The 27,961-nt window shown below is 39.7% G+C and overlaps 1 protein-coding gene across 1 annotated transcript; it reads right to left on the reverse strand.

The window, feature by feature from the left end:
- Positions 1–21,163: 21,163 nt before the first annotated feature.
- Positions 21,164–25,213, reverse strand: LOC147896080 (uncharacterized). Its single transcript, XM_087382213.1, has 5 exons — positions 24,800–25,213; positions 24,177–24,651; positions 23,436–23,919; positions 23,024–23,287; positions 21,164–21,439 (listed from the first exon to the last, which is right to left on the reverse strand). The coding sequence occupies exons 1-5, from the start codon at positions 25,211–25,213 to the stop codon at positions 21,229–21,231; spliced, it is 1,848 nt and encodes a 615-aa protein (XP_087238339.1). The 3' UTR covers positions 21,164–21,228.
- Between the last annotated feature and the right edge of the window lie 2,748 nt (positions 25,214–27,961).

Genomic DNA, 27,961 nt, shown 5'->3' on the forward strand with positions numbered 1-27,961 from the left:
GCCTCAACCTAGGTGGTATTAACATGTTCTAAAAGAGGCACATCGATCAGATAAGTACTTGGTTGGATAACACACCTAAGGGCGTGTTTTTTACGGATGTGCATATCACTAGATGAAAAACGGTGTAGAATGCGTGATCGACCATGCAAAGGATATCCGATGGTCACAATACTTTGCACGCACCTCAAACTAGCTGAAATGCACTTGCATGCAAAGTGGAGCTCCCATCTGAGAAGTATTTGTTTGAATAACACACCTAGGACCGTTTTTTTTAATGGTTGTGCATGACACTAATGCAAAAATGGTGTTTTTTCCTTGATCGACAATGCAAAGCATATTCGATGGGCACAATACTTTGCACACACCTTCAAATAGGTGAAATTGACTTACATGCAAAGTGGCATGCCCATACCATAAGTACTTGATCGGATAACATACCTAGCAGCGTGTTTTTTCGGATGTGCATGACACCAAGGCAAAAATGGTATTTAATGCTCGATCGACCATGCAAAGCATATCCAATGGGCAAAATAATTTTCCTACCCCTTAACCTAGGCGGTATTGAATGTTTTCAAATAGGCACACCCATCCGATAAGTACATGGTCAGATAACACACCTAAGGGCGTGTTTTTTTGCGAATGTGCATATCACTAGGGGAAAAACGGTGGATAATGCGTGATCGACCTTGCAAAGCATATCCAATGGTTACAATACTTTGCACACACCTCAACCTAGTTGAAAGATACTTGCGTGCAAAGTGGAGCCCCCATCTGATAAGTTCTCGTTTGAATAACACACCTAGGATCGTGTTTTTTTATGGTTGTGCATTACACTAGAGCAAAAATGGTGTTTTATGCTTCATCGACAATGCAAAGCATATCCGATGGGCATAACACTTTGCACACACCTTAAACTAGGTGGAATCAACTTACATGCAAAGTGGCATGCCCATCCCATAAATACTTGAGCGGATAACATACCTAGCAGCGTGTTTTTTTACGGATGTGCATGACACCAAGGCAAAAATGGTATTTAATGCTCGATCAACCATGCAAAGCATATTCAATGGGCACAATACTTCTCCTACACCTCAAACTAGGTGACATTGACATGTTTTCAAACAGGCACACCCATCGGATAAGTACTTGGTCAGATAACACACCCAAGGGTGTGTTTTTTTGCGGATGTGCATATCACTAGGGAAAAAACGGTGTATAATGCGTGATCAGCGATGCAAAACATATCCGATGGTCACAATACTTTGAACGAACCTCAACCTAGTTGAAACTGACTTGCGTGCAAAGTGGAGCCCCAATCTGAGAAGTACTTGTTTGAATAACACACCTAGGACGTGTTTTTTATGGTTGTGCATGACACTAAAGCAAAAACGGCGTTTTATGCTTGATCGACAATGCAAAGCATATCCGATGGGCACAATACTTTGCACACAACTTCAACTAGGTGGAATTGACTTACATGCAAAGTGGCACGCCCATCCCATAAGTACTTGATCGGATAACATACCTAGCATCGTGTTTTTTTACGGATGTGCATGACACGAGCAAAATTAGTATTTAATGCTCGATCGACCATGCAAAGGATATTCGATGGGCACAGTAATTTTCCTATGCCTCAACCTAGGTGGTATTGAAATGTTCTCAAAGAGGCACACCCATCCGATAAGTACATGGTCAGATAACATACCTAAGGGCATGTTTTTTTACGGATGTGCATATGACTAGGGGAAAAATGTTGTATAATGCATGATCGACCATGCAAAGCATATCTGATGGTCACAATACTTTGCACACAACTCAACATAGTTGAAACGGACTTGCGTGCAAAGTGGAGTGCCCATCCCATAAGTACTTAATCGAATAACATACCTAGCAACGTGTTTTTTTACGGATGTGCATGACACTAAGGCAAAAACGGTGTTTTATGCTTGATCGGCAATGCAAAGCATATCCAATGGGCACAATACTTTGCACACACCAACAAATAGATGGATTTCACTTACATGCAAAGTGGCGTGCCCATCCCATAAGTACTTGATCGGATAACATAACTAACAGCGTGTTTTTTTACGGATGTGCACGACACTAGAGCAAAAATGGTATTTAATGCTTGATCGACAATGCAAAAGATATTCGATGGACACAATACTTTTCCTATGCCTCAACCTAGGTGGTATTGACATGTTCTCAAAGAGGCACACCCATTAGGTAAGTACTCAAGTGGTTGGATAACACACCTAAGGGCGTGTTTTTTTACGGATGTGCATATCACTAGGGAAAAATGGTGTATAATGCATGATCGACCATGCAAAGCATATTTGATGGTCACAATACTTTTCAGGCACCTCAACCTAGTTGAAACAGACTTGCATGCAAAGTGGAGCCCCCATCTGAGAAGTACTTGTTTGAATAACACACCTAGGACCGTGTTTTTTTATGGTTGCGCATAACACTAAGGCAAAAACGGTGTTTTATGCTTGATCGACAATGCAAAGCATATCCGATGGGCACAATACTTTGCACACACCTTCAACTAGGTGGAATTGACTTACATGCAAAGTGGGGCACCCATACCATAAGTAATTGATTGGATAACATACCTAGCAGTGTGTTTTTTTACAGATGTGCATGACACTAGAGCAAAAATAGTATTTAATGCTCGATCGACCATGCAAAGGATATCCGATGGGAACAGTAATTTTGCTACGCCTCAACCTAGGTGGTATTGAAATGTTCTCAAAGAGGCACACCCATCCGATAAGTACATGGTCAGATAACATACCTAAGGGTATGTTTTTTTACAGATGTGCATATCACTACGGGAAAAACGGTGGATAATGCGTGATCGACCATGCAAAGCATATCTGATGGTCACAATACTTTGCACACAACTCAACATAGTTTAAATGGACTTGCGTGCAAAATGGAGTGCCCATCCCATAAGTACTTGATCGAATAACATACCTAGTAGCGTGTTTTTTTCTGGATGTGCATGACACTAAGGCAAAAACGGTGTTTTATGCTTGATCGGCAATGCAAAGCATATCCAATGGGCACAATACTTTGTACACACCAACAACTAGATGGATTTCACTTATATGCAAAGTGGTGCGCCCATCCCATAAGTACTCCATCGGATAACATACCTAGCAGCGTGTTTTTTTATGGATGTGCACGACACTAGAGCAAAAATGGTATTTAATGCTTGATCGACAATGCAAAAGATATCCGATGGACACAATACTTTTCCTATGCCTCAACCTAGGTGGTATTAACATGTTCTCAAAGAGGCACACCCATCAGGTAAGTACTCAAGTGGTTAGATAACACACCTAAGGGCGTGTTTTTTACGGATGTGCATATCACTAGGGAAAAACGGTGTATAATGCATGATCAACCATGCAAAGCATATCTGATGGTCACAATACTTTTCAGGCACCTCAACCTAGTTGAAACAGACTTGCATGCAAAGTGGAGCCCCCATCTGAGAAGTACTTGTTTGAATAACACACCTAGGACAGTGTTTTTTTATGGTTGTGCATGACACTAAGGCAAAAACAGTGTTTTATGCTTGATCGACAATGCAAAGCATATCCGATGGGTACAATACTTTTGCAAACAACTTAAACTAGGTGGAATTGACTTACATACAAAGTGGCATGCCCATCCCATAAGTACTTGATCTGATAACATAACTAGCAGCGTGTTTTTTTACGGATGTGCATGACACTAAGGCAAAAATGGTATTTAATGCTCGATCGACCATGCAAAGCATATCCGATGGGCACAATACTTTTCCTACGCCTCAACCTCAGTGGTGTTGACTTGTTTTCAAAGAGGCACACCCATCCAATAGGTACTTGGTCAAATAACACATGTAAGGGCGTATTCTTTTATGGATGTGCATATCATTAGGGGGAAAATGATGTATAATGCATGATCAACCATGCAAAGCATATGTGACTTGCATGCAAAGTGGAGCCCCCATCCGATAAGTACTTGTTTGAATAACACACCTAGGACCGTGTTTTTTATGGTTGTGTATGACACTGAGGCACAAATGTTTAATGCATGATATACCATGCAAAGCATAGAGGACGGGCACAATACTTTGCACGAACCTCAACGTAGGTGTTATTGAGTTGCATGCAAAGTGGCGTGTCCATCTGATGAGTACTTGATTGGATAACTTCTCCCACCAATAAATTAAGTACTAATAAAAAATTATAATAAATGAGTAGATTATTAAAAAGAGACTAATATTTATGTAATTGTTGCTACTGCAGCTTGCTTGCAAAGGACTCTCACAAAGGAGATGGCTATATATTTTGTTCCAGGGATGGATGTGATTTTATGTAGCAAAAGAGAAGTAGTTGGCTACAATCCATGATAGTGATCCCAATTCAGTTTGCCACTTTCGAATACTTAGTGAAGATAAGGTGGCAGTTATTGTATCAAAGATTCTTAGTGCACATGTTGAGCTAAAGTATAAATGTGGAGATATGGAAACACTTGGAGATGTTATGCCCTACAATACATCCAACAAATCATTTATAGCATGGGATAAAGATGAGACTTATGCGACATACATTATCAAGAATACAAAGTGCACCACCTTGGATTTTACTATAGGGGACATTTTACACATGAGATCATTTGCAAATAAGACTGTAGCAGAAGGTGAAGTATTGGGATTTGAACAAGTGGAGCAATGGTCATTTGCACAGATGAGGTTTCTAAAAGCCACTGATGATGGTATGGTTGATAACATAACATCATTATGTAATCCCTACTATGAGGTAGGCAAGAATATGGAGCATGCAATTTTTAAACATGAGAAAGAGGCACGTGGTTTTCAATGATAAAGACAAGGTATACTACAACATCAAAGGACCTAAAAAGCGTGTCCATGTGCCAGGCTCTATGACTTCAAATGTGGATGATTTCAATGTACTCAATTATAGAAGTGACATCTTATCTAGAGTGGATGAGTTCATTGGTTCCGAGAAACAAAATGATTTTAGAAGCGAAGCCTTATCTGGGGTGGATGAATTCTTGCACAGTGAGAGGGGAAAAGGTTTCAATAGCGATGTCTTGTCAAGTGTGGATGAGTTCATGCATATTAACAAACCTGGTGTCAATCAAGCTTGTGGATTTGTGAAAGCCATGCAAGATGTCCCAATGAGCGATGTTCTCTCAGGAGTGGAAGAGTGTCAAGGTTCTCAATACTCTTGTAGAATATTGAATTCATTGAATGGTCCTAAGAATATGTTAAAAATGAGGATGAGATCAATAGAGGATTATTCAATATTTAACTTTGATTGTGATATGGCCAAGGATGCAACGACCAATCATGGATGCTTGGTTACAAACAAATGTGAGGAGAAGAAGTACATAAATACAGATAACAACATGCACAAGGAATTAAAATGGTCATACATATGCATGAAGAGAAAGCGAAATCCAGGCAGATCCACAAAAGCAACCAAAGAGGAAGAGAGAAATGAAGGAGGAGAACATGTTAAATGCATTGGGATATCTATGTTGCAAGCGAAGATGTATGCGCTTCATTGATCTTGACATCAGGGAATGTAGAGGACACGTGTGGCAAAGAAGAGGAAGCAAAAGAAATGAATACCTTCTCACAAGTCTCTCTTACTTTCTTGAGAATGGCAATAAAAGGCTAAGTTCAAGACAAAAGGTAAAACCTCTCATAAATGGAAAAAAGATTTGCAATAAGGCATATCGCAATATTACTAGATTATCCCATGGTACATATTGGGATTTAGTCACCAAGGTAAAGGGCGGCAACAAATTTAGCATTCAAGCTATTTCGCATCCCGATTACTACATGTGCCTTATTGTAGATGGCATGGATCAGAATACAACAACATTGCCTCGTTTTGTTGCCACTCCACCTAAATTACAAGGAAAGCACTTTCTAAAGACACATCTATGTGGAGTGTTAGTGCATGGAATTAAGTTCTTTGCAGATATATGGATTGATTCCTTGCATCTACATGATAGCAATCAAGTTGTAACATCTATTATGAAGGCAATTCACAATGTACATGCAGAAAAAGGTCACCTACCACCGACTTTGAGAATACAAGCTGATAATTGCTAGTGAGAAAATAAGAATGTACTCATGTTTGCATTTTGCTCCATGCTAGTTGCTCATCGAATCTTCAATGAGGTCGAATGTGGATTTTTGTATGTTGGACATACACATGAGGATATCGATCAGGTTTTTAGCACAGTCTCAAGAGAGCTTAAATGCAAGGATGTGGAGACAATAGATGACTTGGTAAGAAGATGTGGCAGGCAAGTTGGTGGTCGTAAGGAAAGTACAGTATGTGAGAGGCTCGAAAGAATGTATGATTGGAAGAGCTTCATTCTACCTTTCATACAAACCGGTGGTGATGCATTGAAAGGTCATACCAATCCACACTACTTTCAGTTTTTTTTAAAAGATGAAAAACCCGTAATGCAATGGCAATAGTATTCTCATGATACAAAATGGGAACCTGAAGAACCTTACAGTCTCTTAACTTCAATTCCCAGCAAGGAAAGGTATCCAACATGGGCTCCTATACAAGAATTCAATGAGAGGTCTAACTGTGAAATAGAAGGATTAAAAGCATTTATTACATACAAAGAGGAAATGCTCCAGAGATATCGTGATTCGAAGCCTACTTGGAGAGAACACACTACCACTGTAATTAACAAGACATGAAATTTAATAATGGACCTTGAGAGAATGCGAGGCTCAAAGGATGTCAAGGAAGAATGCAATATGTTTTGGCCAAATGTTCATAACGATTTGCGCCCAGCTCCAGTCTTTGAAAATGAATTTGTATCATTACTCCCATGTCCATATTGTGGACCGAAGAAGAGAGAGTTTATGCCACAAGTAGATATAGAGGTCCATTGTTTTGTTTTGGTTCGGCCATTGGATGATGAATATGAGAATGTGAAGTTTTGGTTTGCAAAAGTAGTTGATGTGCAAAGAGATGACCAAGGGAGAGCTACAACATTTACAGTGGTATGGTATGAGCCAAAGGGCAGGAAGGAGAATATGGATAACAACACATTGTATACTAATTGTATAATGAAGGAGTGGGTCCCAAATGATGAAGTGGTCTCACAAGTTTCGACGGAGACAATCATAGTGTCTTGGCATTCAAGGGCAAAGAGACAATGCAAATGAAGAATGTCCATGATTAAAGCTTTGTATTGAAGTCCATTGAAGGATTTTATTTGGGTACTAGGCAAGAAGCCAATTGAAAATTATAATCAGAGTCATCACCTCCTATGTCAAATGAGAGCCAAAATAAGCACTGGATATCACCCAAGGGTCAAGGCTTGGCAAGACAATAGGGAGTTAATGCATATGGCACCTGGCAAGGGACTGTCACATTGAGCAATAAGACAATGGGGACTCAATGTACCCAAGGGGCAAGGCTTGTTGGCAAGATAAGTGGGAGTTAATGCAGATGGCACCTGGCAAGGGACTGTCATGACATTGAGCAATAAGACAATGGGGAGTCAAATTATGCAGATGGCACGAATTGAGGCTCTTTAAGAGCAACAATTTAAATTGTAAACATATGTTCAATCTATATTATTTTGGATACAAAGACTCCAACTGAGAGCAACGTCTCTCAATGTAAACATGTAATGATAGCTATAATTGCTATTATAAGTCTTTGGTTCAATACAAAACTTGGGTTTTATGGCATCATGTATTTTTTCTATTTATTAAAAGTTTTAAAAATTTTGTGCATATTGCAAGTGACAATGTTATTTACATGAAATATTTAAGTCTCCTTTCATGGATTTATAAATTTATCACGTCAAGGAAAAATATTAAAAATAATTAAATTAACAAATAACTTAGGTATAGCTAGAATTTCTAAAATAGGATTATTTCAAATTCTTGCATGTTGGTGCAAAAGTATAGATTGAAAAAACAAGACTTTTATGTGAATATGATAGTGCAACAAAGTGAACTTTTGATTTGGGAAGAATATTTTCAGAAAGTAAAATTTTGAATTGGGAAGCATATTTTCACAAAGTAAACTTTTCATTTGGGAAGGATTTTTGGGCTTCGTCCAAAAACAACAGAAAAAGTCCAAAATTCATGAAATATGTGTTCCAGCAAATAACAGAAGTATCTTGTGGTAAGATCAAAGGACCACACCATTGGTGGGACTCTGAATCTATCTCTTTTGTATTGTGTCCATACTTTTGGATGGAAATATATTATTTTGGTCATTTCTCTATCTGGCTGGTTCAATGTCTATTGATGAGTCTGCAGATATATTTTATGCACATAAGTTAAGAAGTTTGTGATTCCACATCCCACACGCACACTATGTGAGCTCCTGGGCATTACTATCAATCTTCTGCTATGCGTACGCTCTGTTGGGTCATTTCTAACAAAATTAGGATTAGCATGGAATGGTAATGTCGTATATGTTCATGGTGATTGGTGTAGGTATGAGAGGACTAAAGGTCTTGTATCAAAAGAATGTTGGCTACGACATAGCCATTATGAAGGGTTGTATAAAGGCAATATGTGGCTAGTAGTTTTGACTAGACCCGGCTATCAACCTGTCATGAGATGCACACTATTCTAGAAGCTGTGTGAGGTTCATAGTATTCGAAAGGCAATGTGAAGATTCATAGTATTCAAGAGGTAGCGTGATGATTAGTACAATTGCTCATATTTTTATGTTCGTTGCATTGTTTGGCTCAAGTTCCCCATCCTTTGAGTTATGATCACAATCACTTTCTTGGATGAAGAGATCCGGTGATAGAACGTTCAGTAGCTAGTCTTGTCCGCACCTTTTGGCAAGCTCAACTTCCTTTGCTAACAGCAGTCCTCCATCGGTTTCATTCTGCACAATGGGAGAGCTCCGTGCATTGAGTGTTCTTGATCTCTTCAAGCTTATGTAGCTTCAAGTAGTCAAGCAACTCTTGCGTGCCAAGTTGCTCCTAAAGGTACTTGCTCTTGAAAACCTTGTAGAGGCAGCTTGATGATTCAGAGTTTTCGATTGGCATTGGCTTGATGTTCTTGTAGCTCGTCCTTTTTGCTTCGATGGCCGTGCTATTGATGCTCACAATTTGAGCTACTACGCATGGGCGATTGCCAACAACCTCAAAGTTTTTTGTAATACAAAATTTAACCATTAAATTTTCAAAAATACAAAATACTATGTACGAAATACAAAATCATACATTTCTAAAAACAAAGTACCATGTGCAAAATGCAAAGTGCTATGTTCTATATCCCAAACTCAAATTGCTACATACTATATGCAAAGTGCTATGTGCAAAATGCAAAATCATATGAACCCAAGGAAGGGCATGTTCCTTGGTCTTATAATTTTTGGAGAGGAAATGTGTAGTAGCCCAGATGCAATGATGATCCATCCCGAGTGAACGGAGAGCATAGATACAACTATGTGCAACATTTGTAGACATGTGCTATCACATAGTGCACTTTTTATTGCAAGCACTAATGATGTGTGAACTAGTGGTGGGAAAGAGAGGAGACGGAAAGGTTTTTCCAGATACAGGTTGTGAGTGTCCTAGGTCTTGGACCAACATCATGGAACACTGGCAAGAAGAGTAATAGAGCCGATGCCCATGCTCATGCAGCACTAAAGAATGAGCTAGCAATGACAATAATCCATAGAGATGTTTATCGAGTATTAGGATACTCACACACCTAAGAGATTTGGGTTTCGAATACATTTTTCAATGGAGGAAGCATGCATGATATGCTTATGTATCTCCCACAGTGCTATGGAACATATGTGAGATGGGTTAAGTCCACATATCCAAGAGAAAAACCTTGCTATGACTGGAACTCCCCACTCACCAAGTTGTGAGCAAGGTTGTTTTATTAGCATGCTTTGTCTATTACTACTATGATTGCTAGTGCTTTGAGGATAGTCCAAAAACACAGATATGCTCACACTGATCTACAAGGAACCAACTACTTGTTGGATTTCACAAGGGATTATGTGTCCATGCAAGTAGGGATTATTTATTGGGGAAAAAAGCCTCAATATCCACAAGATCCGACTTATGCTCCTTTAAAGGCATTTCCATGGTTTGCATGAGAATTGTATGTCAGTCTAGATACACATCCAAATACCAAGGGCACATGGGCACTGGAGTCAGATTGCTTTACTATTGGTTGGCTATTGAGAGAAATTGCCAACTTTCTCATAAATGTTGTACGAGCTCTTGTTGGTGACAACTCGGTGAAGGGAGACATTACAATAAAACTATTGGTTGATTGTGGGAACTCGCTATGCAGGACTAATTCAAAGGAGCGAGCTACCATGGAAGAAATTTTGACAAAATTGGATAGCTTCAATGTAGATGAGGATGTGGCAATGTGACCCATTTGGGAAATCAGGATGTGCTACTGAACCTAGGCTGCATCTTTTTTGAGCTTGAACCATATGACCATAGCTTTGATTGCTAAATTTGTAATGCCTTTGGACTGTACATATGGGTTATTGAAGTTTCTATGACATGTATCTTCAACTCTTGGAAGTATTATCAGATTGAGAATGCTCGATTGTAACAATTTGGGAAATCAGGATGTGCTACTGAACCTAGGCTGCATCTTTTTTGAGCTTGAACCATATGACCATAGCTTTGATTGCTAAATTTGTAATGCCTTTGGACTGTACATATGGGTTATTGAAGTTTCTATGACATGTATCTTCAACTCTTGGAAGTATTATCAGATTGAGAATGCTCGATTGTAACAATTTGGGAAATCAGGATGTGCTACTGAACCTAGGCTGCATCTTTTTTGAGCTTGAACCATATGACCATAGCTTTGATTGCTAAATTTGTAATGCCTTTGGACTGTACATATGGGTTATTGAAGTTTCTATGACATGTATCTTCAACTCTTGGAAGTATTATCAGATTGAGAATGCTCGATTGTAACAATTTGAAAGAGAGTGTCTTTTTTATTTATGTCCTTTAACTTACACAAGCATCTCACTAATTCACAATTGAAAATTTAGCATGCATAGTCTGCAATAGTTAAAAATTCAAGCTATTCATCTTGTTCAATTTAATTAAACATACTCACTCCACAATTAAAATAATTAGTTAAATTCTCACATCTTGTAATTTGAATATGTATATTACGATTAAATATTTCAACACCATGTCACTCATTGGTTATTGGCATGGTTATTAGATCTTCACTCACTCTCTCTCACCACATGGCATCTTCCTCACAACGCTCAATGCAACGAGCATACTAGTCTCAAAATGCAAGGTCCAAGTTAGATATCAAACACATAATGGATGTGGATGATGCTATGCTCCAACCAACAAGGAGAGATCACAACAAGGAAAATGGACCATAGGGACGTTTTTACATGCATTTTTAGAATTAAAATAAAAAGTTATGGTGCATCTATTAGCACGTCCATAGACCCGTGTCTAAGCATGTGCCTATATGATAACGAGATGTGCTTATAGATGTGCTAATAGATGCGCTAATAGATGCTCTATGGAAAATTAATAAAATAGCAAGACACACTTATAACAATGTTAATAGATGTGCTTGTAGACGCTTTGTAGAATTTTTTTGTAAAAAAGGAATGTTGTGTGGTTGTAAGAATCCCATTTCTACGGTGTGCAATGGAATTCGTATAGCCAACCACATTTCAATTTGCACAATTCCGTGCATGTCTAGAGCTATTGGTAATTATTATATATTATTAAATGAGTTAAGGGACAGTACTGGATTTTGAAGTACATATATTATTAAACGATCATATACAAGCTGACGATTACAATTCCAAATAAAACATTACAACTCCAAAACATTTACATCACAAAGCATTCATTGATAAAAAATTGCACAAGGAAATTGAATGCTAAAAACATAAGAGGAGTATATATTAATTTATAGCCCAAAAAGTATTTTTATATACATATAGCATGAAGCTAAGCCATCTATGGCTTCAAGTACAAAAAATAATACTAGCTAGCTAGCACTATTTCTAGCACTACTTCTATGACTAATTGGAGGCATTCTCATCATCACTCCCATCACCATTTGCACCACCCTCGGAGCCTTCTTCCTTTGCAATATGCTCGCCTTCTTCCTCTTCAATACCCCTAGGAGCTTGCAAATAAGGGACTTTTAAATACTGACGTTTTTAAGTACTTTCAAATATCTACAAGGGCGCTCTAGTAGCTCGGCTATACTACTCCTCAGTAATCAACCCCTTGCCATAGAAGTGCCTCTAAGTAGATCACCTGCCATGTCCACAATGATAGGCTGTCTCGGTAGTAGTAGGGTATCTACCCATGATATCAAGCTACGAGATGATACAATTTGTAGAGGGGTTAGAGCAAATTAGGAACAACCTTCAAATAAACCACATAAACACAATATAATTTGAGATCTATACTTACAAATTGGGCCTCCCATGACTCAATACCCTCTACTCCAAAATGCGAGTATCCATATCGCTCCATCTGGATTGATCGTGTCTCCACGTGCTGCAGAATGGGATCCTCTTTCGCTAGCTTCATGGCTTTCTTCCACTTGCACTTATAAGCGGTGTGTGGCTGGCCCCTTGGTGGTTGTACTCCCTCCCTCCTAGAAATCTGGGCGAGTCCTGCCTCTTAAGCAAAGACCTCTTATTGTGAGGATATTGGTAATCTTTGTCTTTGCCCATTTGTCAGTGAGATCATGATATTCTGGATTGGGATACCTCCTACATAAAGTCTTAATGGTATCCTCAGCCAAACTTTGTTTTTGCTATTTGAATGGAATAAAGCAAGCTCTGTAATTATTATGAACTATAGAGCGCATGAAGGACATGTCATCCTTCCCCCTTGCATCCTACAAGATGCCACCTATCTCAGTGATATCAAAGTAGATCATACCATCACCCTCTAGCATGTATGCATCTAAATCATCCCCGCCCCCAAAGCACTATGCCATGCATCTTATGACATAACTATCCTTGCTACTATGCCTACTGCTATGCCATGATAAGCTATTGTGATGGGCACTCTCCTCTAGAGAAGGGGCTCCTGAGTGCACGGGAGTAGGTTGGCAGCTCTGTGATCTAGAATGGACTCCTGACTACATGGGAGAAGGGTGATGTCTCTATGATCTAGAAGGGATGCTTGACTACACAAAAGAAGACTAGTGGCTTTGCCTTATGCTAGGCTACCTTTACTCCACAAGGGTAATCTCAGGTGGTGTGGGTGTGGGGTGGTTTGGAGTCGACTCATGCGGGGTGTTTTGAGTTCCCGTCATGTATGTATATAACTCCTGTGGAGTGGGAGGGTGCCCCAAAATGGTATATAATTACTGCAAGAAGGCATCTCGAAGGTCAGGCAAACCTCTTGAAGCCTGCTTCTTGGCCGCATAATGAATCGCAGAGAAGAAGATTAGAAAATAAGAGAAGAAGATAATAAGATAAGAAGAGAAGACAAGAAAGAAAGAAGATAAGAAGATAAGAAGATCAGAGAAGAAAAGAGAAAAGAGAAGAGAGAAGAGAATAAGAGTAATAAGAGAAAGAAGAGCAGATAAGAAAAGAGAAGAAAGAATGCTTTACCCCAATTTCCCTCATGCAATCCCTTATTTCCATCATGCATGTCCTCTTTCCACAAGCATAAAACAACATGTTCTATCCCTATACATATGCATATGTGTATCCATAAATATTTAAAGATATATGCTTATGCATATGTAGCAGACTCTACTCTTGCACAAGAGTTTGATGTCTTCAAAATAACACAATGGATGAGTGTATGGGCCAAGCACAAGAGTAAGGTCCTTGCGTCAGATTACCATGTCATACTAGCTAAGAGTTGGGAAAAGAAGGCTGCAACAGCTTATGGGCGAGCTATGTCCTTGGCTGCAGGTGAAGAGCAACCAACCTCTATAGCCTCTCAACCATTGAGAGGTGATGAGGTTCAAAGGGCACAACACGTGGCTAGTAACATAGACAGAGTGTCAATCTTGGCCTATGTTATAGAGAGGGATATCCAAGTTGGTGAGAAAATTGGCTCAGGATCCTATTGCATTGTTTTTAAAGTGCAGTTGGTAGGGGGTTGGTAGGAGCTACAAGGTTGCCATATCACATGGAATATGCTAGAAAGAAGTACAAGGGCAATATTGGGATGCGTACATGAGAAGAAAGGAGAGAACAACTCATGTAGATTTTACACCCAGTCCTTGTATGTGTGATTGCAGCAACGCGAGAAGAGGCATTGTGGACCATCACACCATACTTTAATAGCGGTAGCTTGTTGCAATCTCTTTAAATTCTGCCAAAGGACCAACTTGGTAGGTTCACACGCTACTTCCACCATGTTCTAAGAGGAAGAGCAGATCTGATGGCCACAGCAAGTGGGGAAGTCCAAGCTACATTAGAGAAGGAAGATATTGCTCGAATCAATGTGGATGGTTTGGGAAGGCTGCACGTAGGATGGTGGATGCACACAAACCTACACCAGACCTACACCCAGGCAACATCTTATTGGATTTTGTTGGAAAGTCTAGATGCCGAGTAGGCATCATAGATTGGGGGATGGCCATGGACTTCTCGAGTAGGAGACAAATGCCAACTTTGCTGAGAGAGTTTGCAGGAAAGAGGAAGAGCATAGGCAGAAAAAGTGGCTTGCACCCGAGCTACAAGAAGTAGCCTTAAGAGGAAGATATACATGCCATGCAGATACCTATGCATTGGGATGGATCATTATTGAGATGATTCAATTTTTTGAAGACGCCTGGGGTTATATTGAGAATGATCAAAAAATGCCTCCCTCGTGTTGTTAATGCCATTAAGCATCATGCACATGAACAAATGATGCATCACATTGCCGATCAAAGAAAGCCACCTGCAGAGACCAGTCATATCTTAAAGAGAGTAGAATGTGAGGGAAAATTGACTATGAGACCTATGGAAGAGATGTCTCTTGCCCTTAGGCTTGCAACATAAGCACATTTTTCGCCTTGTAATATTTTTGGGACACCATGTGTCTGTCAAACTTATCATAATAAACTTCTTGTTCAAAAACAAAATTATTGGCCTTGACCCTTGAAAGCATTTATAATTCAAAAAGATGTCATTTATGTTGTGGATGTACAGCCTTTTATATTATGTAAATATTGCAACATTTGAAAGCATTTATCCAAGATTGCAACATGTACATTTTGCATAGCATATGTAACATCTTCGTCTTTCATCAAGCATATTGTATGTGACATTTGCATCTTCTGTCCTATCTCACACAAGATGAACTCACAAATATTGAATTTGATGCATGTAGACTTTGCATACTTCACTCAGGGCATTTATCTATACTGTGCTATCCAAACTATAGTATCTACACTACACTATTCAAAAATGTTACAAGAAGACGATACTCCTCCTCCGTACAGGGAGGAGGAAGTCTCCAGAATAGTAGGCAAGTGTCCATTGATACAAGAGGAGGCTCAACGTGCCGAGCATCAACGATTATAGTTCAAGCAGCTACATAGGGTTGGTAGCACAGTGCTCGAGCATGTGCCAGAGACTATTGTGAGTACATCCATGTACGCTTAGCCTGGAGGTCTATATGTTTAATAATTTAATTTTGTTTAAAGATATTGCCTATAAGTATCTGACTAGCAATCGACACCATGGGCATTGGTTTTGCAGGCATGCAATGGAAAGAAGTAAACAAGCTGGTCTCCAAACAAGAGCTCTAGGCAATCTCGCCCTTAGAGGCAAATGAAGAGGCAGCCTCAGGCAGTCAGGTGAGGAGATGCAAAAGAATAGAGGGAGATGGAAGCAGCCCAACCCAAGATTTGGACCAGCATGGGAGGTGGAAGATAGCCAATTGCCGAGATGAACAAATTCGGCAAAATGCCAGGCAAATCTACATCGAGGTATATGGAAAGCCCACACACCATAATGAAGCGATGGTACAGAAGTGATGATCACCCAATCAAAATTGCCCATGGCATTGGAGGGTGCACATGGCTCACTGGAGCAACAAGTGGTGCAACTTCGTGAAGAGAATGTGGCCCAGTTCGAACAGGACCAATGCCTAGAAATTGAAAGACCGCGAACCGAGCCAGAGTTGTAGAATGAGATTATTCCTCTACGTGCCCAATTGAAGAGCTTGGAGAACCTCAACATGCAGTTCTCGCAAGAGGCCCACAAAGCACATGCAACACTAATCGGAGATGCAAGCGTGGAGGTGCGGTTAGCTATTTGTTGCCATCCATCCTCACAACCATATGCTGTGGAACCCCTTCCCTCCAATAGCCCATGCAATTTCTTGTGCCCAATATGCCAATGCTTGTTTGATAATTGTACTGGCTATTACTCTCTACCTTGCGGCCATAAATTTCATCTTTATTGTCTAGTAGATTACTTGCCAACTAGATCAATTTGTCCACTTTGTAAAGCCCATTTATCAATGGCATTGTACATGGTGTTGGGATTAGGACAGCTGTATCCAAGACCATGACATTGAATGAAGTTATACATTCTCTTTATGATGGAAATATATGTATACAATCTCTTTATGATGGAAATGTATGCCTTTGCTTTAAGTTCATTGAAGTTCTATGATGGTGTACTATATGATCAAGTGGAATTCATTTATTTAAATGCTTAATGATTAATTTATATGCATCCAATGTTCATAATTATTTTGCACTATGCAATTCTGAAATCCATCACATGCAATCCAAAAGTCACATGCAATCCTTAAGTCGTCAATTGGAATAGTGTCAATATATTATTTCATAATAAATAATTTAAGGAAGGTTATGGTTAATTGAAAACAAATATAATCCAATGGTCATATTCATTTGCATCCATCCTAATACTTCAAACTTAAACCCATGCATCCACGATCCATCATATGACTTAAAACCTAAACCCATGCATCAATTGGAATTTGGAATTTGAAACATTATGCAATCCTATATAAAGTAAACTTTAAACTTTGAATCATGATAAACTATATAAAGTAAACTTTAAAAGCATTTTCTATTTGCCATTGAAATATAATTATATGCACTTTCACCACAAGCACTCTCCCTCTCTCTCACACACACAATTAAAACTTATCTCTAAAGTTATTAAAGAAAAATGTTACCAAAGGCAAGAAATTAAACTTTGCATGTGCTTCTTCCGCACGTCATCGCATTGGATTCTATTGCATATGAGAGAGAGTGGTATGCCAGTTGCCATGATCTTGATCAATTGAACTTGGTCAAGAGCACAAAAATTAGCATTACCACCCAGAAGCCTATGCGATGGCGACACAGAAGAATCAAAGCCCAAACCCTAAACACAAGATATTTACAATGCACAACAAGACAATTCTTATCCAACCCTAAAACGCAACCTGCAATCACAAAACAAGAACACATTCACAATACAATGGGACATTCAAAACCCTATCGCCAGCATTGCCACAATTCACGAGTCACTATCCTCATCATGTTCATCATCAATGTTCTCATCTTCACACCCATGTGGAAGGTGAATATTATTTCCTTCATCTTCATCAGATTCATCCTCCTCGGATGTTGCACCATCAGTCCAATTTCATCCTCTTCTTGGGGTTTTGGAATCTGCAACGATGGGACTGCTTCAGGTTGTATAGCATCTGGCGGGATATCGTAGGCCCATTTTGGAACTTTCTCCTCATATCCCACATCTCCTAATGTTTTTGGGATTTTATGATTGGCATAGATGTACACTAACTTCTCAGCCCAATCCTCTAGAAGTCTATTTCGTAAAGTAATATAAATGTACTTGTAATGACTCAAGTTTCTTCTGAGCCTAAGTTTGAGCATGTCTCAGAAAGAACCCTCATTGCAACCGGCATAGAAGCTCACACGTGCCACCATTCATCATCCACCATTTCCAAGCAGATGTAGTTTCTGCCAATGCTTGAACATCGCTCGATGCAAACAACCCCTCCTTGCATTGATACTTGGCTAACTCGTTACAACACTTTGCAAACTCATGGTTGTGGGGATAATATTGTCGCACCACCTTATGAAAGTCATGCATAACAATTGGGATCTCTTCGGGCTTCATATTCCACTAGTTGGGGTACTCTAAAAGGTACCCAACACTATGCAATGGATTATGATCTTGCTCCCATCGTGGCCTACACAATTGCCACAATTCCTTGCATTTTGTAGCATTAAATGGTCTTCTCTCATTCTCTTGGCCCGAGCGAGCAGGGGGATTCCTCGCAATAAGAGCTTGCTCAATACTCCAAAAGTGCATCCATGCTTTTTCGATTGTTGGAGATTTTGAGTCCAATGCCCTAAGTGAATATAAAGTAGGTTTCATAGATTAGTGGCATCCTCAAACCGTTTCCATAATGCAGGGGATCCCAATGTTTCTTTTAGGTCATGCATTTCTTGCCCTATCGATCAACTCTGACATCCATCGTTCAAATGCATCACAATGAAATGTCTCTATAAGAAAACTCCTATATTTCACCAGAGATTGCAAAGTGTAGAAGTATGTAGCAAATCTTGTGGTTGTTGGCAATTGCAACGTGGTAGAACCATCACAAGACATAAAGATTGCTTCAAGACATTGCTTTGATCGTACTAACTTGATGATGTCTCGAGCCTCACAAACAATCTCTTTGAACCATGGCACTTGTTTATACCAATCTTTCAATGCAAGATTTAAAGTATGTGTACAACACGCAGATCCATATAAATTGGTATACTCCCTTTGTAATATTCCTCCCTCCTTTTTACAATCCTTGGCATTATCCATGACAACCTTAAGAACCTTTTTAGGGCCTATCTCTCTTATAACCTTGGATAACACACTAGCCATATATGTTCTTGACTTCTTTACATGTGAGGCATCAATCAATTTGTGGAAGGCCTCCCCACATGGTGATATAACCATCACATTCAATAAAGCATGGCATTTTATGCTTGTTGGGAGTGGATGAGTTCATTGGTACCAATAAAGCAAAAGGTTTCAGAAGTGATGCCTCATCTAGAGTGGATGAATTCATACACACTGTCAAGGAGTGCAAAGAGTTCGAAAGTGTTGGCTTATACATGGATGACATGGATATTGACTCAAATGGTCTGAAGATTACTTCAAAGACAAGAATGAAATCAACAAAGGACTATGCGGTATTTGACTTTGACAATGATAAGATAAACAATGCAATATCCCATGAAAACATGGGGACAAATAAATTCAACGGGGAGAAGTGTACAATTTCCGCAATGTGTGGTAAGAAGGCGGCTTGAAACCTAGCCCATAGTTAGCAATGCAATTCCATGTAGCTCACATATCATCATTATCGACCATACTCAGTGGATATCCTAACCACAAGATTGATCTACCAAGTACATACTGTGCATTCTCCAAGTCTTGAACCTGGATGCTCTCAACTATTGTGGGTTGCCTCAATTTAGGAGTAGCAATTTCCAATCTAGCTTCACGAGCCATAGGTGCCGATCTATCTTGCATGCTAGTGTCCACACAAGGAGTTTTGGCATGGGAGCTTGCAACACTTGTACTTCCATCACCATGTATGCTTATAGACTCTAATCCACTCTCACTCCACTTATTATGACTTTCCCAAATTGATCTTCTTTGTATTTTTCCAAAAGCTTGCAACTTCTCTGTCAAGGTGCGAGCACTGCTGCAGCATCTCTTGGGCCCGCTCAATGCTGAATGCTCTTTCTTGAGTCACCAAGCAAGTGGACTCTTATGTGAGGTGCTCCCCAAATTTTTGTATTCCACAATACTTTCACTTCCACTCAACGTAGTCACCAACATTAATAACAAAGTCCCACTCTGACCATGTGACTTACATTTTCCCCTTGTGCACGTGGAACAAATCTTTGAGAGGGTTGTGACACCCACATAAATCCTCTCCCCGTATCTTGGTTAACAACCTCACAGGGTTGATCAAGTGTTGGGGTAGTGCCCATTTCGACAATGAGATCCTCTTTCACAACTCCCTCTTCAACCTCGGGAACATTTTCAGGCATATGAATACTGGCATGGTCATGACTTGATGCATCCACAGTTTGCCTAGTCACAAGTCATCTTGAAGATTGTGGATGAGCATTTCTAATTTCAGGCATTTTTGATTGTGCATTTGTAGTCACAACACGTGCCCTATTTTTGCTCAAATCATTGCCATCTTGTCTCCCCCTTCTCTCCATACCTAAGGCCCTTAGCTTAAGAGTCAAGACTACTCACTAACAATCACATTCATTGGCACTCATGATCGTGGTATGTAAGTTTTCCAAAACTCAAGGAGTCAGAGTATAGACCACCCTCAAGGACACACAACAAACACTCGCATCCACTAGCCCTCATGTTCGTGGACTACAATTTCTCCAAGACGCAAGGAATCGGAGGAGCATACCACACCCATAGGTATAATGAATGTTGACTCACTCTAACCCACTTAGCCTTACAACTATTCAGATCCAAATCATGGTTCACTTTCTTTCCCAACTTACCAAAAGGTTTATCGGGATATGAACCACAACCGGATCGAATGATGAGCCTCTATTGCCATTTCCACCAATATATATAGCCTCGTGGCACACGGGAAACTAGGAATCTACAACCCACAGTACTGCCGGTACACAAGATACTCCCGGTGGTAGTACTCACATTACTGATGGTAATATTAATTATCCCGGTGGTGTATATTACCGTTGGTATTTACACCATTGTGATAATTAATATTACAACCGGTAATGTGAGCACTACCGTCGGTAGTATCTTGTGTACCGGCGGTACTTTTATCCTATTTTCTGGTGATTATTTTTTGTAAACTATGTGATCAGGTTGTTTTCACGCTACTTGGAAGAGTAATTAACGAATGCTAATAACCCATTGATGCAAACATGAAAACATGAACGTAATCCTTGCTCAATACTAGAATAAGCTCAAAATTTAATGCCAAAAGCCATGTCTAAGGTTTTCATTGCACTCAGGCTTTATAGTTAGAATTCATCTTAACTTGTCAATTTTTGGGAGATTTCCTTTACATAGGAAAACATATTATATTCTTCTAATTCCATCCTCAAGACATTGTGGTGTGACAAAATAAGTATGCAATCCCTTTAAAGTACAAGCAAGCTACAACTGTGTATGGATCATATCTAGATTTTCATTCAATGTTCCAAATGCTAATGCCATCATCTAAATTTTTAGGATGTTTCATAAAGGGATCAAGCATGCAAACAAGAGTTGTAATGGTGTAGCTGATAATGAATATTATAAACAAACACCAATCAATGTTTGTTGGCTTAACCCATTCTAATAATTGTTTCAATCTTGCGTTGCATCCTCGAAGCTGGCCGTTTTCTCCCTGTAGTTTCCTGCAAGCATTGATTTAAAACCATTTTAAAGTTATGGTCGAGGTGGTAGCATATGCAGGTAGACATGCTAGGGTTGCCCTCCCATGTTCATCACAATATTTGCATTTGTCTATGATCTTCAACTTGGTCACTCATTTCACTACAGATGCACAATGCTTTAGGAGGGCTAGTGCGAAACCAAAATTGAAGGACACATGGTTTGGCTTGGGGATGGTGATCGAAAGCTACGTTAAAGCTTTGATTGTTGGTTGTTTAGGGCATTCTTCCACCACCATTTAAGTTGATTGGTAACCTTGCTTATTTATCCCATGGTGTGGTACTACCTTTAATAAAAAGTGGCTGATACTTGGAAATGGGATGGCAACCTCCTATTGTGGACTGTGGGTGCATGGGTATGTGAGTTACTCTTGTTTAAATTTTCAAAAGAAAACAAACATTAGTAGCATTATAATAAGACCTTTGAAGGAGGAGGAAAACTCTCTAGGTAGTCCAAAATTAAAGTAATAATAACTGAGGGTTCTAACTATGCACAAGAGTTTTGATAGTAAGACTTCAAGAAAAAGATTGAAAGTGTAAAATCACTTTTATGAGAAGTCAACCAAAAGTATCTACTAGAATTTTTTGATCCAAGCCTAAGGTTACCTTGGGCAAACTAAACATTGTGAGGTTTCACAAGTATAGAAGAACTTTTATGAGACAAGTCAACCAAAGTATCTACTAGACCTTTTTGATCTAAGCCTAAGATTGCCTTGGGCAAACTAAATACATTGAGGTTTGACTGGTCAGTGAAAACTAACTTTCATATCCTAAGTTACAAAGGGTTACATGATAAAGAGGCGATGAGCTTGCAAGCAATTTGTAAGATTCTTTGGGTTTTTTAAAAAGAAACAAAGTATTTTTAAAAATCATGAAAGGTGGTTGTATTGAATATTTAAAAATAGGTACATGAAAGGACAAACTCCATGTAATACTTTTGCCCATAAGGTTCAAAGAGAGAAGTAAAGAGGAAGAAGGAGCAAAAGGCATAGCATAAAGAGTGAAAAAGGAAAAGGTAGCAATAATTCTTGCTTTACCGTAAGCTTAAAAGTTCAAATTGAAAAAACAAGTTAAATGACTTTTGTCATTCATAAGGCCCGCCCAAAAGGACTTGGAGCAAGGGTGCAGCTTCTAGGCTATGTCACGATAATATGGGCTTGGAGATGAGATCAACAAGAGTGGGGGGGAGACGAGAGAGAGAGAGAGAGAGAGAGAGAGAGAGAGAGAGAGAGAGAGAGAGTATGAGAAGAAGTGGGAGAAAATGGTGGAAGTGCCAAGTACTCTCCCCAAAAATAAAATAAATATAAAAATAAGCAATTTCACTTCGAAAAATAAAGTAAATACAAAACTAAGCAATTTGGCTTTCAAGGGCCATCGTTTCCACTTAAGCCTCCCTTGAGGGCAGGGCAAAAAAGGGGAAAACATGAATAGAATAAACATTTAAAGGAAGCCCTATTTTAATTTTTCATAGGAGATGGACGAAATAAAATCCCACCAAATCATTTTAGCTTTCAAAATGCCAAAGTCAAGAAGGGGAGGGGAACGTACAAGAGTGTATAGACAAGTATACTTTCCAGGGCTATCACCAATTGCATGAAGTATGAGGAAAGCATAAGCCAGGTTGTCGGAACGATATAGGACACGGTGGGTACGTCAGTGGCCACCACCGTAACTTGTAGGGCTGTGAGAGAAATGGCTGCTGGCACCACCACCATCAACCGGGTATCTACTTTCTCAATTCCTACCGCATACGCCGTGAATGCAAACAGCACAGTCACAATCATAGGCAGGACCAGCTTCACCAGATAATACCTGCAGCCGCCAAAACAACAGAATCAATAGTAGAGGCCCCTAGCTAGGGGCTATAAGTTCAAGTTTCTTTTCCTTTTTCTTTGAAATCATAGTAGATTAGAGGCCCTATTTCATCAGTTCAAGTTAATCACGACCAGTGGTGCCTCACATAAAGTAGCGTCGGACGATGATGGTAACTCGTATGCCTGGAGTCGTCAAGTTGACAATGGCATCTATGAGACATGTCAACGATACGCGGTTGAGGTCGGGATCCTTGAAGTAAATCCATCCCAGGTTGTCGCCTAAATCTGTTGTGCTATTAGAACGATAAACTTGAGCCTCTTTCTTCACAAGGCATGCAAGATAGGTGTCGAAAGTGTCGCTTAGTCTTTGGGAGTAATCTTGGTGCATTGAGTAAAAGAACGAAGTGTTTGTCGGGTCGGCCAAAGCTGTATTGGACAAGGCTCTCGACGGCGGACATTTGAGCTCGTTCAAATGTTGTTTGATGTCGTCCGCTTGGCTATGATATCCTGCAGGAGCGCTATTTCGCAGGAGGAGACTATCCATTGTCAAGAATGTTTCCTTCCAGCTTAACACATCACAGATGGGGAAGATTTTGACGTCGAATATATTCCAACCCGAGCTTGCAACATCTGTAAACAAAACAAGCAAAGTACGGACGGTATAAGGCCATTATGTTGGATGCGTTAAAAATCATGTATCTTGTAAAGAAAACAGGTCTCTCTACAGACGCTTGTTTCTTGAAAAAAAAGAACAGGATCTTTCGGATCTCCAAGATCGAAAAAGGTGCTCAATTTCAGCTTGTGTATCGGAAAGGAATTCGCAACAATGCATGCCGGGCAATTTCTAAGTATTCGGAAGAGAAGAGCTGCGAAGTGTCATGAGTTACCTGAAGACAGTTGCTGGACTAAATTGCTGGCTCTTGCTTCCAAAGAGCCCGGGAGATATTGAAACCATATTCTAGAGGAAAAAGGATTTTTCATCTCCATGGAGAGATATTGAAAATCAAAAGGAAAGTGTCGAAAACTCATCTCAGCTCCATATTTTGCGTTCACCGTGATTTCCCAAAAGCGTTGCCGATAGCAATTGGAAACTGTATCCATAGTTCTGTCCAACTGGAAAGGCATCCGGCAACTTTTATCACCATTAGGAGCGAAGAAGGATCCCTTCCCATCTGTGACGATCGAGTCCAAATTGGTGACTTCCTGTGCATCGGGAAGTCGTAGAGTCGGTAACCATACACCATCACAGCATTCGTCAGCAATTACAGTGCCAGTAGTGTCACAAACTTGAGCACAGGGCTGTGATTGTGAATCATTGAAAGGAAACCATTCCTCCCATTGCAGAAAGATTTGCAGCTGCATCTGGAGAATGAAAAAAAAGGTGGCAGGTGGATCATTAGTAATTACAAGAGTCAAGTGAATTCACCTTCAAACCAAGAGAGCGCCGCCACACATCAAAATACTGTATTACTACGTTACACGTGAACGATTGGAGCAAGACATTTATCACCGTGAAGGAGCTGCCCATGGCATCCACATACTCCAGTTTGGTCATGTTCAGATCATAGGCTACAAATTTCATGGCGTAGAGGTTCCTAGCCAATGTGTATGAAGCGGAAACGCCGTCCAATGTGGGGATGTGGATTCCAGGGGAAACTCTGTCTGCCTCAAGGATTGCCCCTATGTCGAGTAAATCGCTAAGGTTCTTACGTGAGGACTTTGAGAAATCGTAGGAGTCTCCATAGTATGCAGACGGTCCACTGTTCGCGATCGACGTTGCGTTATACCCTCCTGCTGGTAGTTGGTGAACCGTTCCGTCGATAGGGAGCGCGTCAGGTTTTTGATAGGGTGTAGCGGCAGCTACACAGATGGCAACTAATGCACAGTAAAAACGAAACACAAGCATTGCAGGGCGATCATCCATTGCTCTATGGCCTTGCAAGAAAGAGAGGCTGCTTTTAAAGGCATACCAGTGCACTCGCACGCATAATTGGCAATGGAAAAAGTGGAATCCTATTCCCTCTCCTATCATGTGCTAACACTTTATTTTTCCATCATCACCCGGGCCTTGAAGATTTTATTGTTTTTATTTTTTCCATCACTCATCCCATCACCCGGTCCTCTCCTGGTGATCGAACACACACACACTCCACACTCACACTCCCGTTCACCCGCGTAGGGATAAATGTAGGCTGTTTGTCCTATGCAAAGTTTTGAATAGTCTACTACCCAGTTGACTCCACAAAAGTGCGAAAGGTTTTGGGGAATGAACCTAGGGCTTGTCCTGAGGTGCTTGTAAGCTTTTGCGACCACACCACGCACATGCTTGTGCACATATGAGGACTATTTATATACATATGTTTATAAGCATGCTTATAAACATTCCGGTGCCGAAAAAGAGCTTTGACAACGTTGGGGGCTACTGCATCCACTAGGGACAAACATGAAACCCTTATATCTATCATCAGCCCGTTCAACCAATACATGAGGCACCCTAGGCTAATGATGCCATAAAATGAGGGTTAGGTGGGAGGGGATACATGGCATCATTTCATATCTAGTACAAGGACACATGTAATTACTCCATGCTTTCCTATCCCTAAAAAGAGGATCCCATTATCGCCACTAGGGTCTCGAGGCCATGGTCCATGCTAGCCACATCCATTTGCTGAGGCCCTAAGGGCTTTTTTACATCTTCCTAGTCAAGTTCACTTTATTAGTGGATTATATTTATAGTTACAGTACTACTAAGTAAGGGCCTTAGCACATGGGGACTAGCATGGAAATCTATTGGGCATAATTACTCCCATCGTAGTCCAATAGGTGTAGGATGGAAATAGTCACTTTCTCTCTAGTCTCCCTTGGACGTGAAAATTGTAAAATTGTCCCTTCGGAAATCATGTTTGCAATAGGATTTCTGAGTTTCAAGATTAACTCTAATGGTGAAGTTCATACATCCATCCCGCTTCCGCCTTCTAATTTCTTTTGCTATTCTCTCCTATAATACTCCTTAACCTTTTAATCTATGGTTTTTTTAAAATCCATATATGCAATTTTAATATGTACCTTCCTTCAAGTGACTTTTTAATATTTAATATACCAATTTTCTTGGCTTTGCCTTGTCTTTTTTGAAAAACGTAAAGGATTAAATATAAGCATTGTTTCTTCCTTGTATGTCTTAATTGATTTCTCGTATATCTTTCCTCTTCTTCTCTTACACTATAGCATCTAAGGTTGCAAAACCACACTAAGCACTTTTTTTAAGTTTTGTTAGCACATCCTATGTACTCCCTATGCTATAATGGAGAATTTGATTCTCCTCTGTGAATTTCCATGTGTAATTTGTATGGAAAGTTACTATTGGAGATCACTAAAAACTCTTTGTTGAATCCTCTTTGAAGTGATCCTTAGCATTATATTTCCCACTTGTATGTGTGTGCTCTAAAAGTAAAAGCACATTATGGTACTTTGATTTTCTTAAAGTATAAGCATCTTATGGCACTTTGGTACTTTGATGCCCTTAAATTAGAAGCATATTGTGCGCTCTCGAAGTAGAAGCACACTTCAATACCTTGACGCTCAATAATGTATTCAATTATTAAAGTAGAAGATGTCTTCTTCGAGAGGACTTTATTTTAAAAAGAAATGCTTTTCTAGATGCATGATGTTAACTCAAAAAGAGTCCCAATGAAAGCCTTAAGGTCTTAGCACATGTCAGGAATTTGGATGGGAGTACAATGATTGGAGTTGAAGCCCTCTAATCATTTGGAGAATGTAAATGTAGTTTTTCTTTGTGTGGGTGATCATGAATTCCTATCATCACACACAACAATAGAAAGCAACTATAGACGCGCTTGATAGATGCGCAAAATAGCGGTCACATCTATAGGCATTGCTTGAATAGAGAAATTACGAGTGCGTCTAAGAGCTCGTCTATTTGCGCATGTATTAACACATCTATTAGTGTGTCTACACTGAGAAAATATGGGCCTGTCTAACATTGCATTTATTAGCGCATCTATTTGCGCATGTATTAGCACGTCTATTTGCACGTTTACACTGATAATTAGATGCGTATTTAGACGCTAAATAGAGAATATAGAAAGTGAGATTTTGGTGTACATCACTGCTTTCCAAACATTGCCCATGATTCCCAAAGCACATAATTTTAACAAAAACATCAATGCTTTTTTGCAAGCCCACATATACAAGAATTAATTGAGGTGAGGAGAATGAGACAATATGTAAAATGGTTTTGCCAATATCAATGATGGGCAACGGTTCAATCTCATCCTCAATGAGATCAACCCTTGCCAAACTATCTACTTCAAAATCCAAACAAGTGCTTAGATCTATAAATACATTCAACCCACTACTACTTGTGCTACTCATGTGCTCATCGAAATCAGCATCACCAATGGTAGGCTCATCTTCACAGGTAATGGCCTCAATATCTGTATCTCCTATCTCATGATCATCCTCCTCTCTCGTATCATGGTCATCATCACCTCCATGGCCATGATCATCCTCCATACGCTCCATATTAGTAAATGTACTATGCATCACTTTGGAACGTGGCATAATAGGTATGACATGCCACCATCTATTATTATCCACCATTGGTTGATAGACAACCTAATTCAAACACAAATACAATCATGTTATTTTCCTT

This window comes from Dipteris shenzhenensis, chromosome 12 (genome assembly GCF_047967505.1).
Source record: "Dipteris shenzhenensis isolate YYH24624 ecotype China chromosome 12, Dip_SZ_1.0, whole genome shotgun sequence".
NCBI lineage: Eukaryota > Viridiplantae > Streptophyta > Polypodiopsida > Gleicheniales > Dipteridaceae > Dipteris > Dipteris shenzhenensis.